Source organism: Dipodomys merriami, unplaced genomic scaffold, assembly GCF_024711535.1.
Source record: "Dipodomys merriami isolate MVZ:Mamm:240054 unplaced genomic scaffold, mDipMer1.0.p SCAF_446, whole genome shotgun sequence".
Lineage (NCBI taxonomy): Eukaryota > Metazoa > Chordata > Mammalia > Rodentia > Heteromyidae > Dipodomys > Dipodomys merriami.
This window is the reverse complement of record NW_027206009.1, coordinates 232,882-246,935: the sequence shown is the minus strand read 5'-3', so window position 1 is coordinate 246,935 and position 14,054 is coordinate 232,882. Positions and strand designations below refer to the sequence as shown.

General features: G+C 50.0%; 1 protein-coding gene across 5 annotated transcripts in view; it reads left to right on the top strand.

Annotated features, from left to right (window-relative positions):
- LOC138808181 (TBC1 domain family member 14) overlaps nt 1-14,054 on the top strand; it is an 87,336-nt gene that overhangs the window by 40,769 nt on the left and 32,513 nt on the right. Inside the window, exon 1 of one of the 5 annotated variants that reach the window (XM_069994122.1) lies at nt 12,127-12,231. The exons of 3 other annotated variants lie outside the window; for them this stretch is intronic. In XM_069994122.1, coding sequence (XP_069850223.1) covers nt 12,229-12,231 — 3 coding nt within the window. In that variant the 5' untranslated portion in view covers nt 12,127-12,228. Of the gene's footprint in view, nt 1-12,126; nt 12,232-13,388; nt 13,409-14,054 lie in introns of those variants that run through there. One more of the 5 variants, XM_069994123.1, reaches the window with a different exon arrangement.

Here is a 14,054-nt window from a genome sequence, read left to right as displayed (position 1 = left end):
CCGTGACGAGCCAGCTCTCAGCTACGGGAAACAGACACCAGGTGGGAGAAGAGGGCTGAGGCTGTCTGCAGACCCCGTCACGCCTGTTCGCAGACCCTGTGCCGTGCCGGGGCCAGGGCTCTGGCTGGCACCACATCACAGAAGCAGCCAGGCCATGCGTGTGTCCCCAGAGCCTGTGGTGAGCACATAGCCGACAGCTCTGGGCTTTTCAGCCTCGCTCATTTCTCCAGATAGCCTGGGGCCAGTTGTTTCTTCTCTGTTTCCTTCTGATAAATGGATAATACCCATTCTCTGGACTCCCCCCCCACCCCCCCCACCCCTGCCCGGAAGGGAGAGAGTATATGGTATGTGTTTACGCAGGGTCTGGTACAACTTGTGGTTCAGAGTTCGTGAAGGAGTGGCCGTGGTGAGTCTAGTTAAGAAGTAGGTTCAGTGGTGACTCCATGGCCCTGGGTGTCTGCCTTGCGCCACCTGGACCACGCTCTTATCTTGGGCCTCTACAGTTTTGGGGGAAATGTTGCAATGTTACTTTGTTATCTTTTCACATTTCTTAAAATGTTTTTAAATTAAGTCATGTTTTCTATCGGCTTATTTTATAATTCATGGAGAGTTTCTTTGCAGGGGAGTAGCAGTGGCCAAAGGTAAAAGCATCACACAAATGCTGTGTGTGTGTGTGGGGTGTGCTGGTACTGGGGCTTGTAATCAGGGCCTGAACACTATCCCCTAGCTTCTTTTTTCTTTCTTTCTTTCTTTCTTCCTTTGTTTCTTTATTTGTTTGTTTGTTTGTTTCTTTCTTTCTTTCCAGTCCTGGGGCTTGAACTCTGGGCCTGGGCACTGTCCCTCAGCTCTTCAGCTCAAGGTGAGCATTCTACCACTTGAGCCACAGCGCCACTTCTGGTTTTCTGAGTGGTTTACTGGAGATAAGAGTCTCATGGAGTTTCTTGCCCAGGCTGGCTTTGAACCATAATTCTCAGATCTCAGTCTCCTGAGTAGCTAGGATTACAGGCATGAGCTACCAATGCCCGACTTGTCCCCTAGCTTTTACATAAGACTGCTGCTCTGTCACTTGAGCCACAACTCCACCTTTGGCTGTTTGGTGGTTAATCGGAGATAAGACTCACCGATTTTCCAACCTAGACTGGCTTTGGACCATGATCCTCAGATCTCAGCCTCCTGAGTAGTTAGGATGACAGGCGTGGTCACCAGCACCTGGCCTAAAGCTGTGGTTCTTGAAGCAGGTTGCCAGATGGACATATCTTTTATCACTTAGCATTTGTGAGAAATGCAAGTCCTCGGCTCTGACACCAACACACTGAAACACAAACCCAGACGCTGAGATCCAAAGCCATATTGTAATGGCTCTGCAGTCATTCCTTTTACATGCTCAGCTTTAGGAGCCATTAATGTACAAGATGGAAGAGTGGGACATTACAGGAGAAAATAGTCCTCTCTGCTCCCACGGGCTGTGAAGGGTCCCTAGCATGCCGGCATGCAAGCTTCAGTCCCTGATGGTGGCCTGGAGACGATCTGGAGAATGGGGGGAGGGATGTGGGGGGGCTGTATGGGAAGAGTGCGGCCTCAGGCCTCCACACGTGAGTTTTCATGGGCTGAGGCTCAGCTGGACCGTGCTGCCCTCCTTGGAGTCAGTCCTTTGCCCTGTGTGCAGAGAGGACCTTCTTCCTTGGGTCTCTTGGCCCTTTCATTTGCTCTACAGCTGTTCAGTATCTCCATTCTGGAATCACAATGAAAGGCCATGGATCAAGGAGAGATATTTTAACACATGTGTCGTTGCGGTGATAAATGCTGTGGAGGAGAGGGGAGTTTTGACGCCACTGAGCACTGTTCTCCGAGGTCAGGTTTTTCATGTGGCTGCCAGTCACCCCGCGCAGTGGGCCAGCTCTTGACCCGCCCTGGTCTTTGGGCGTCTGTCCGCAGCACGGTGTCAGCTGCTCACTCCTGCCCCTCCTGGCCTCCTACTCTCTGCTTCCCGTTCCTTTTGCCCTGTCCTTCATCTCCACCCTGTAAGTTTCTAGAGGCCGTGCTCAGGCATGCCTGTACCATGCCACTCTTGGCTATCCCAGCCAGACCCGAGTCTTCAGAGACCAGGCCTCCACTAGTCACCCCTCACCCCCCTTGTCTCAGGTTGGGACCCGTGTGAACTCATCGGCCTGAGAGGCCTTTAGACCGTGAAGCTGTTGAGCAGATGTCAGAGGCTCAGGGTTGAAAACAGAGAGGTGTTTTCATGTGTTTGTGAGTCTTTTAGACATAGTTCTGTATCCACAGGCTTGACAGTCAAGAAGCGAGGTAAAGAGAACGTTTAGGCCCTGGCCGGACTCTGGGGCAGCTGCTGATTGTGGAAATGATAGCTGCAGGGAGGGACAGGCTTGTCCGTCCAGTGTCTTGGATAAAAGGGTCACGTGAGCCACGTTGAGTCCGTGGCCTGCTCTGGGTGGATCTGTGTCACTGGGAATGTCTTTGATGGCCTTCTGGAATTTCAAGACAATCTTAGATCTTGAAGAGCCCCGGAAATTCAGGGGCTCTCAAAGGGACATTCACGGCCCTCACTCTGCATTCTGAGAAGTCTGGATACTCAGAAAGTCACAACGCATCACACATGGCAGAAAGATAGATCAGGTGCTCAGTGGTATAACTAGTCGTAGGCCTTAGGCATAGTATACTCCTTGAACAAGAGAGAAACTACCTTTGTTTTCATGGACCCCCTATGTCTTTGAAATGTGGATTTAGACAAACTTACAGAAATAAACGATCAGGTCCCAGTTCCTCAGTACATCCCAACCTGCCTCCAGGGAATGCGCCTCAGAGCCTGAGTGGAGTGCCCAGAGCCGCTTCTTGAGGGGCTGGGAAGGACAAGGACTGACAAGGACTGACATGCTGCTGAATGGATGCTGAGCTCACGGGTCTGTCCCTTATTGACAACCCAGCCTGGGTGTAGGCAGCCCAAGGCTGGCGGCAGGGATTGCCAGGGACGGCTCTGCAGGCTGGTCTGCGCAGCGGGTCCCGCAGCAGAGGCAGAAGCTGTCCTCTTCATTTCTTCTTAGCTCTGCAGCTGGGCGGTGGACAGCATGGCGGTGGCAGCAGGCTGGCAGGAACTAACGCTGAGGGACGGCAAGCCAGTGAGAAGAGCCTGCCTAGGTGGGTGCACCTCTGCGTGTTGTCTCGTTCTCACCTGGCTCTGAGGAGCACACAGTTTATGTGACTAAGCAGGAAGGGGAAGACTCGGGGAGCCAGAAAGCACAGAGAGGATTGTAAAGAGAAGTTCAGGAAGATGCCCCTTTAAGGTTGTTAATGAACTCCCGTATTTCCTGTCATGCCGTCAGCAAGTGGATTGATTCTACCTTAAGTAGCAAACATGGATGCCAGAGCTGAGCTTTGGGGTAGACCATGCAGATCCTAACCGGTCACTGGGTGGCGTGCCTGCGCACATGGTGTGCATGCTCAGCCTACCAGAGACTGCTGAGTACTTTATTTTTTCAGCTCACAGAAGACTGGTTGGAACTTGTCAGGAATCCAAGTGGATTACTTGCTTCAAAGACAACTATGTCAGTGCTCAGACCTAGATCAGAGTCTCATAACACAGAGTCCAAAATTTTCTAGAAATTTTCTGTGAACTAGGATTGTCTTGGCAACCATCAAATACCAATCTAAAGATTACTTAGATGTCGGCAGTATCCAATACTTTAAAAGCAGCTGTTATTTTTAAAAAATGTTCCCACAAATAAGGGAAAACTCGCTTGAGTTGGGAAGATAAAGCTGGCTCATGCAGAGAAGTCTGAGAGTCTCCATTTCCAATTAACCAGCAAAGTGCTGGACTGTTGGTATGACTCAAGTGGTGGAGTACCAGCCATGAGCAAGTAAGTTGAGCAGGAGTACGTGAGGCCCTGAATTCAAGCCATGGGAATTCAAGCAAAGGGGATTGGGAAGATAGAAAATGCTAATCAACAGAAAATACAAGAACTACATGGATTTGTTGGTTTGGGTGCTGGAGATCAAGCTCAAGCCCTTACATATGCTTAGAAAATGCTCCAGCACTAAGGTATATTCCAAGCCCCATACATGGAAAGTTTTAAATTGAAATCTGAGATAACTGAAATAGCTAACTGGACTGGCCCAATGGTGGATGGGCCTGCTAGAAAAGGAGTGATTGAATTTCAAATAGATCAGAAATTACCCAATCTGAGTGATCACAGAGGAAAAAGAGGAGGACGAAGAGGAGGAAAAGGAGCACAAGGGCGATACTGAAAAGTCTAGATTTGTGTTATTGGAGTCTCAGAGGAAAATGAGAAAGAATGTGATACCAAAAAATAGTGGACTGATTAATGGCTGAATGAAAGACATAAACCTACAAATTTAGGAAATTAAGTAACCTCCAAAGAGATGCACCCTTAAAAGTCACAGCCTGATAAATCATAACAAATTTGCTGAAGATAAAGACAAAAACATCTTATAAGGAACCAGAGGAAAATAATGCATTATTTATTGAGGAATAATAATGTGAATGAATTAATTTCTCATCAGAAGCCCACAGAGGCCAATAGGAAGGGAAATGGCATTTTTAGAATGCTGAAAGAAAAGAGCTTTACACCCAGAATTGTGTATTGGGAATGAAGGTGAACTACAGGTATTCTCAGATGAAGGAAAACTAAGAGCATTTGTTGTCAGCTAACCTGCCACAAAAGATTGGCTAAAGCAAAGCTAGAGAGTCAGCTCTTCTCAGACAAAGGTCCGATGAGCACCAGGAAGGAAGAACGGGAATGTAAGCTTCTCTGGACAGACACAGTGGACTGTTCTTAGGGAGTTCTTTAATGCTTTTTGGTTGGAAGCCAAAATTAGAATGTTATCTAGGGTTTTAAGCATAAGTAGATAGAAGATAGGAGACACTAAAATATAAAGGGGAATTGATATGGCCATCAAATTTCTGCATTTGTAAAATATTGATTCCTATATGGTCATGAAAAAGTAAATGCATATGTTACAACTGAAATCCAAATGATGCAAAAAGATAACTAGCCAGAAACATCATGAGCAAGCTTAAATGAGATTCTAAATTTCAAAAAAACAAAATGAAATGAGACAAAATAAAACCTCTGGAATTAAAGCAGGAAAGAGGGAGTAGAGAAAGAACAGAGAAGTAGCAGTTAAGACGGTAGACCTGAATTAAACATACAATAAATGTAAATCCTCTGGGCATAACAGTCATGCATCTTAGTGCCCGACTTTGATGGATTATAACCATATATTGTCTGTAACAAACTCACTTTGAATATAAACTATTAGATACAATGAAAGAGAAGAAGATGCAGTGGGGATATAGTTCCTAGGTAAAGCTTAGAATTTATGAGCTTGTGGCTACAGTTCCCCCAAAAGAAAAAAAGATGGGTCTATTAGTATGAAAAGTTTAAAAAAAAGATTTGAGAGTAAAGAACATTATTATACTCAAGGTATAATCATCCCAAGTGAATGTCTACTAATAACAGAACTGCAGACACACAAAGCAAAGAAACTGTGCTCAGAAGAAGTGGACAAGCCCACATTCCTTCTAGATTCAACTAAAAATAGTGGCTGGCATTAGAAATGACAAAATAATGGCATTTGCAGGGAAATGGATGGAGCTAGAAGGAATCATGTTGCGCGAGGTAAGCCAAGAGCAAAGAGACAAACGGTACATGGTCTCCCTGATAAAGTGGATGCTAAATCCAAAATGTTAGGTGATACAACAAAACTAACAGGACTCAAGAAACAAAGAACTCCCACTCATCTGGTCGAACCACTACTAAATATCCCCATGCTGCTGATCACATATATGGTGTATATGTGTACACCGTTATATGTTATAGACTGTGATAGACAATTTGCTCCAGGAAAGTTAGAATGAACTTGTGACTTTAAGTGAGCATCATTATTCCACAATACTGTGAAATTCGGGTAATTATGTAATCACTTAATCACAATCAAAAAAAAAAAAAAAGAACCTCAGGGAAGGGGTGGTAGGGGGAAAACAATGGAGGGGGTAACAATGCTCAATAGGAAGTGTACTCATTACCTTACTCATGTAACTGTAACCCTCTGTACATTATCTTTACAATAAAAAATTAAAAAATGGAAAAAAAATAAAAATAGTGGCTGGACAGGATCAGCCAGGACATGGGAGAGCTGAGTGCCACTGTCCACCAACCATGTCTTCCTGGCCACTACAGAGCCATTCACCTCCAGCACAGACCCTATCCAGGCTTAGAACAGAAACAGGAATTAGACTAGAAAGCAATGACAGAAAGATATTAGAAATCGCTCAAGAATTGTGGAAAATGAACACATAACAATCTTCTAAATTATTATTTTTTTGGGGGGGGTCCGGTCATGGGGCCTGAACTCTGGGCCTGGGCACTGTCCTACAGCTCTTCAGCTCAAGGCTAGTGCTCTACCACTTGAGTACCACAGTGCCACTGCCGGCTTTTTTTTTTTACTCTGCTTATATGGTGCTGAGGAATTGAACCCAGGGCCTCATGCATGCAAGGCAAGCACTCTACCACTGAGCCACCTTCCCAGCCCTCTTCTAAATTATTATAGGTCAATAAGGAAGTCACAAGGAAAATTAAAAATATTTTGACATGAACAAAAAGGCAACTTATCAAAATGTGTAGGGTGCAGTGTTTGGAAGGCAAATCCATAGTATTTAAATTCTCCTATTAGAAAGAAAAAACAGGCACTGATGGTTATTGCCTATAATCCTAACTACTTAGGAGGCTAAGATTTGAGGCTTGATCTTTAAAACCAATCCCAGCAGACAAACCAAAAGACTCTTATATCCAATTAACTAGCAAAAAGCTGGAAGCAGAGGTATAACTTAAGTGTAGAGTGAGCAGAAAAGCAGAGCAAGAGTGCTGAGTCCTTTATTCAAGCTTCAGTACTGGAAAGAAAGAAAGAAGAAAGGCAGGCAGGCAGGCAGGCAAGAAGGAAGGAAAGAAGGAAGGTAGGAAGGAAGGAAGGAAGGAAAGAAGGAAAGAAGGAAAAGAGAATGATCCCACATCAGTTAAGTAAGTATTAAGGAACTATAAATGGAGCAAGCAAAAGGAAACAAATGATGAACATAAGAATAGAATTAAATTTGAACCAAATTTGAACCAAAAATGATGGTAGAACCAAAAGCTGATTCTTTAAAAGTTGTGTATCCTCATCAAACTGTAGCTAAATTGACAAAGTAAAGTGAAGCAAAAGGATTAAAATAGTAAGTAGAAAGAAATAAAAAGTACAAGGACAATACTATATTCTGCATAACTGTGTACGTAGATAACTTAGATGAGGTTGTCCATTTCTTTGAAAATTAGAAATCCCAGAAGTCATCAAAAAGGTATAAGATAACTTGAGTCATCCTGTAGTTATTAAAAAAAAGGAAATGATAAGCTGAGCGCTGGTGGCTCCTGCCTAGAATCCTAGTTATTCAGGAGTCTGGGATCTTAGGATCGCAGTTCAGAGCCATCCAGGACAGGGAAGTCTGAGACTCTTTTTTTTTTTTTTTTTGGCGGGGGTGGGTGGGGGGTGTCCGGTTGTGGGGCCTGAACTCTGGGCCTGGGCACTGTCCCTCAGCTCTTCAGCTCAAGGCTAGCGCTCTACCACTTGAGCCACAGCGCCACTTCCGGCTTTTTTTTTTCTGCTTATGTGGTACTGAGGAATTGAACCCAGGGCCTCAGGCATGCAAGGCAAGCGCTCTACCACTGAGCCACCTTCCCAGCCCCAAGTCTGAGACTCTTATCCCCAGTTAACCACTAAAAAACCAAAAGTGAAGCTGTGGCTCACGTGGTAGAGCAGCACCAGCCTGAGCAGAAAAAGCTAAGGGACAGTACTCAGGACAGGCACACATGCATGCACACATTCTCTCTCACATTTTGTGTGTGTGTGTGTGTGTGTGTGTGTGTGTGTGTGTGTGTGTGTGTGTGTGTGTGTGTGTGTGTGTGTGTGTGTGTGTGTGTGTGTGTGTGTGTGTGTGTGTGTGTGTGTGTGTGTGTGTGTGTGTGTGTGTGTGTGTGTGTGTGTGTGTGTGTGTGTGTGTGTGTGTCCAGCCCTACCTGCTTTTACTGATAAATTCTGAAGAGGAGTTTAGAAGAGGAGAGAATACTTCATGACTCATTTTATGAGGCCAGTGTTACCCTGTCGGCAAAGGAAGACAAACTCAGTACCAGAAAGACAAATGTGAAGACACTTATTCACAGCCTCAACATAGTAGATGGGATCCAAGATTTTGTTTAAAAAGAACAAAAGCAGCTGGGTGCCAGTGGCCTGTAGTCCCTAGCTACTCAGGAGGCTGAGATCTGAAGATCATGGTTCAAAGCCAGCCTATCCCAATTAACCAACTTATCTCCAATAAACCACCAGAAAACTGGAAGTGGTGCTGTGGCTCAAAGTGGTAGAGCGCTAGCCTTGAGCGAAAGAGCTCAGGGACATACCCAGATCCTGAGTTCAAACCCCATGACCAAAAAAAAAGGAAAGAAAAGAAAAAGAACAAAAGCAATACATGGGCTCAATGCTGTGTGTCCTGGGAAAGCAAGGCCAGCTCCCCATTTGAAAGTCATTACTGATCTAAAGAGTAGCACATCTGTCAGTTGAAGCAGAAAATGCAGATGGTAAAATTCAGTGTTTATTTCTTTTTTTTTTTTTTTAACTCAGCAAAGTAAAAAAAAAAAAAGAGGACGTTCTCCACCTGGCAGAGAACAGGTATAGATAGAGAGCAGCTACAGCTGACATGGTGCTTAGTGGAGAAAGAGAAAGTGTACCAGGTAATGGGGCAGACAAGGATTTCCCACCAAGGCTGGCTTTAAACCGCACCCTCAGTTCTCAGCCTCCTGAGTAGCTAGGATTCCAAGCATGAGCCACAGTGCTTGGTGAAAATTCTTTTGTGGAGTAAGATAGATGTGCAGTCCAAGGAGGAGGGAATCTCTTTTGATGACTTCTTTATGTTTCAAAATTAGGAAAAACCAACCTGTCATCACATGGTGTAATGTGTAGTTAAGATTTTGTAACCAGTGCTCAATTCTAAAATACAAGTTAGCAACTGTTGTTCAAGTAGCAGCTGCAGGGTACAGCCTGCCAGAGGAGGCGGAAGAGGCATATATATGTCTTGGGAAACATGGCTTACTGCTATTTATCACATAGTGAAGGCTCATCTCTCCTATGTTTAACTGTAGTGAATCTGTGAACTCCTTATGCTGGCTCACATTGGATAACTTGGAACGCATGGAGCACTAGGTGTTGGGATGGGGATCCTGATAATGGATCCAGATGATGCGATGTGCTCCTGTCTCTGAAGGCTGGGCTTTATTTCCAGAAAGGCATCATTCACCTTCCAGGCTAGCCAGGTGCCCACTGGGCCCCCCTCCCTAACCTCCCTGTCCCTGTAAGCCACCGAGCCTCCAGACAGCAGCAACACGGTCTCTTTGCTGCTCTGTGAGTGATTCAGGGCAGGGATTATCTTCCTCTTGGTTCCTCAGGCCGAGCACTCTGATGGCTTGCTGGGTAGAAGGCAGGCAGGCAGAAGACAGGCAGGCAGAACAGATTCATACGACACGCTGATTCCACGCTGATTCCACGGGTGCTTGAGCACCTCCCCCGCTGTGCCTCACCAGGCCTTCAGCCCACTCTGAGGTTTTATAGTCAGCGACCGCAGTGAGTGCAGCCAGGAACCTGGGGTCTAGTGCTGGGAGAGAGGCTCAGGGCCTGGCTGTGGCTGAGAGGAAGGCAGGAGTGTTTGTAAGGATGCAGTGGAGGTGAAAACTGAAAACTGCCACTCAGCCTCCTGACATTGCTTCCAAGCCCTGGCAAGAGCTCAAAGGACAATGGATTGAATACACACATGGATTAGCACCCCTTGGGTGGACAGTGGTGACATGTCACCGTTCTCATTGCACTTGTCCGTTGCTAAAGCACCAGCCATTTGGAAGGTGCACTGTACATCGAATGCCTCAGAACAGCTCTTCAGCGTAAAGTACAAACTAGCATTGCTACCTAGTCATGTTCCTTTCCTCAGGTGTATTAATGCATGATTATTTTTTGGTGATGGTGGTGGTGATGGTATTGGGGATTGAACCCAGGGCCTCATGCATGCTAGGCAAGCATTCTTTTTTTTGGGGGGGGTCCAGTCGGGGGCCTGAACTCTGGGCCTGGGCACTGTCCCTCAGCTCTTTAGCTCAGGGTTAGCGCTTGAGCCACAGCGCCACTTCCGGCTTTTTTCTTTTTGCTTATGTGGTGCTGAGGAATTGAACCCAGGGCCTCATGCATGCAAGGCAAGTGCTCTACCGCTGAGCCAACTTCCCAGCCCATAGGCAAGCATTCTTGTCACCGAGCTACACAGCCCTAGATACTTTTTCTAACAAGACCTTCCTTATTCCTGCTGGCCAGGCTCAATTTCTGGTTTAATCCTATTGCTTTTTAAAGATGTCTATTGAATTCTAATTAAGATACCGTAAAACCTACTCATTGGTTCTTAATATATGTATACGGGTGTTCACATTACAATCAGTACTTTCGTTTTTTGGTCGTGGGGCTTGAACTTTGGGCTTGGGCATTGTCCCTCAGCTCTTCAGCTCAAAGCTAGTGCTCTACTGCTTGAGCCACAGCACCACTTCTGGTTTTTTTCTAGTGGTTTATTGGAGATAAGAGTTTCACGGAGTTTCCTGCCCAGGCTGGCTTTGAACTTCGATCCTCAGATCTCAGCCTCCTGAGTAGCTAGGATGACAGGTGTGAGCCGCCGGTGCCCAGCTACCCCAAACTTCTATCATAGACTTCATGCCTGTTTGCAGGCATCTGGAGATGTACCTTTTTTTTTTTTTTTTTTTTTTTTTTTTGGTATTGGCTGTAAGCTTGAACTCAGGATCTGGATGGTGTCCTTGAGATTTTTTTTTTGCTTAAGGCTAGTGCTCTACCATTTGAGCCACAGCTCCACTTCTGGCTTTTTGTGGTGGTTAACTGGAGATAAGCGTCTCATAGACTTTCCTACCAGGGCTGGCTTCAAACTGTGATCCTCAGACCTCAAGCCTGAGTAGGTAGGCTTACAGGTATGAGCACTGGGTCATCAAGCTGAAAATTGACCATTGGAAGAAATTTCATAGATGGGGCCCTGTGACTGTCCTTGGTGCACTTACTGTAGTGTTCTTGACGTTCGCCCTGTGTAGCAGAGGTATCATTGTGTTTCTTCCCTTTGCTGTTGTAATGCGGTTTATACAGTCCTCAGTTGTGGACATTTTACGTTGTTTTTAGGGTTTGGGTTTTGCCTGCAAGTCTTTTTGTGGAAACGGTTCTCCTGGGTAGCTCTTAGCAGCCAGGCAGAAACTGGCACACATCCCCCAAATGGCCACAGCATTTTGCGTTCACAGCTGCACAGTCATCCGTCGTTGTCCTTGATTTTTATCTTCTGATGGAGTGAGGGAACTTCCGTGGTGGATTTGGTAGCTGGAAATCCAGCTCGGTTGAGGCCCAGAGGACAGAGAGCCTGGCGCAACTTGGTGCCACATGGGTTCACGCTGGGCACCCCGGAGAGAATTTTGGCCCTTCTACACACTTTCGAAAAGACCAAAGAAATGCAAGTATGTTTTGTAGCCTGTTGTGATAAATGCATCTCAAGAGAGCATCCCCACCCCACGTTTGTTCCGGCCCTTCCCAGTCAGCCCTAGGCAAGCACTGCAGTGAGCTCTGTGCGGGGCATGTGCGTGTGCGTGTGCGCGTGTGTGTGTCCCCACGTCCCCACGTGGTCCCAAGCTAACCGTACCGTGGAAGGGATGCTCGTCCCGCCTGCTGCCCACAAGGGACCCGGGCTGGCGTCTTGAAGCGGATTTAAGCTAACCTTGACAATCCGGCTGGGGCCTGGGGGGCGGAGCCGGGTGGCCGCCGCCCCTCTGGGCGGCCGAGTGGTGGGGAGGGCCGGGCTCCCAGAGCCGGGCCTGCGAGGGGCGGGGCTGGAGGCGGGGCCTAGGGACTGTGGGCGGGGCTGCGTGTCACAGGGCCCCGCCCCCTTGAGGTCCCGCCTCCAGGCCGCCGTGAGGCCCGGAGCGCCGAGCTACCGCAAGGGCGGATCGGCGCGTCGGCGGCGATTGAGCGGCCTGCCGCCCCGCCCGCGAGTGCGAGCTCGGGTGCGACGGCGTCCTCGGTCCGAGGCCGGAGGGAGCCCGGCCTCCGCTGCTGGGCATGGAGCCGCCGGCCGCGCGCCTCTGAGGCCCGGCGTTCATGGTGAGTCCCCGGGTCGGGGTCCCGGGCCGGGCCCGGGCTCCGCGGCCCCGCGCGCGCGGGGCGCAGGTGTGCGCACGTCCCGGCCGGCCCGGCCCGGCGCCTGCCGCCCGCGGGGTTTTCCTCCAGGGTCGGTGCTCAGCGGGCACATCCTTCGTCCTTTCTGCCCCCGGCGCCACGGCCCCCCGGTCCCCGGCCTCCCGGTCCACGGTCCCCTCGGTCCCCGGCCTCCCGGTCCACGGTCCATTGTCCCCCCGGTCCCCGGCCTCCCGGTCCACGGTCCCCCCGGTCCCCGACCTCCCAGTCCACGGTCCCCCCGGTCCCCGGCCTCCCGGTCCTCGGTCCCCGGTCCACCGTCCCCGGTTCCCGGCCCCACGGTCCCCGGCCTCCCGGTCCCCGGCCCCCCGGGCCCCGGGCCTCCCAGTCCACGGTCCCCCCGGTCCCCGGCCTCCCGGTCCTCGGTCCCCGGTCCACCGTCCCCGGTCCCCGGCCTCCCGGTCCCCGGCCCCCCGGTCCACGGTCCCCCCGGTCCCCGGCCCCCCGGTCCACGGTCCCCCCGGTCCCCGGCCCCCCGGTCCTCGGTCCCCGGTCCCCGGCCTCCTGGTCCCCGGCCCCCCGGTCCCCCGGTCCCCGGCCTCCCCGTCCCCGGCCCCCCGGTCCACCGCCCGGTCCACGGCCCTCGGTCCATGGACCCGCGGTGCCCGGCTCCCGGCCCCTTGTGCGGGGGGCCGGGGCCCCGGCCGGAGGCAGCGCTGCGGCTGCGCCCCGGAGACCGCAGCCCGCCGGCTGCCGAGACCCAGCGCATTCAGCGCCGTTCACCCGCTCGTGCGTTCCGGGCTCTGTAGCGATTTGACCTTTGAGCTCTCCCGAGGGTGCGGGACCCTGCGGGTGCCTGGGAGAGCCCCTTCCCAGAGCGCTGGGGGCTTAGGTAGAGGCCCCCGGCGGAGGGCAGCGCGCCCAGGAGCGGGCTGCGAGCGCAGAGGCCAGGCCAGGCGCCCGAATGACAGAACAGCTCCCAGACGCTTGCCTGTCACAAAGGGCTGTGTGTGAAGCCAACTATGCTATGCCCGCACCCGTGTCTCAAATATTGTGAAAATCAGGCAACCACGTTTCTGCCATTGTCAATCCAGGGTACCTGCTGGGGCCACAGGCCTTCTCCTCTAATCCTCACCTTCAACAGGTCAGGGAGGCAGGCTGGGAGGGGTGGTTCTTCCTGCACGCTCCGCTCCCCTGCAGGCCACCTGGGTCCTGGGGCTGACCACCGACAGTTCGTCTCACACTCCGGGGTACTACAGGGGACGGCTGCCTGTCCCAGACAGGCTCCGCCTGCCAGGTCACCTGTGTGTTTGACTGTGTGTAACACTCCAGTTCTGAGTGGTACTGGTAATTTCTCTTGTCTTTCTGTCTAGAAGGTTTTCTTTCCTAGTTTAAGAAACCAGTTTTCCCCCCTTAACACAAGTGTCTATTGAGTCAAGTCCCTGTATTTTTTTATTTTTGGTCTTTTCTGACATATTTTAATCCAAGGTCATAGTTTCCCTGCATCTAGCCTGGCTGTGTCTCTCTCCCGGGGCTGTCCCAGCTGCTGTCCCCACAGCTGGCTGAGACCATCCTGTGTAGGAGAACTGGCTCAGCGCCCTCCTTGCTCATCCACAGGCGAGCTCCCTAGGGGGAGCCTAGGTCTCCCTCTTACCTCCGCCCACCCCCAGGCCACCGCCCGTGCGGTCAGAGGCTTGTATCCAGACTCCCACCTATAGCTTCTTTGCTCAGATGGAAACCTTTCTGGGATGCTTCCCTGGTCCCCTGCAGTCTCCTACTGCCTGTTGTTT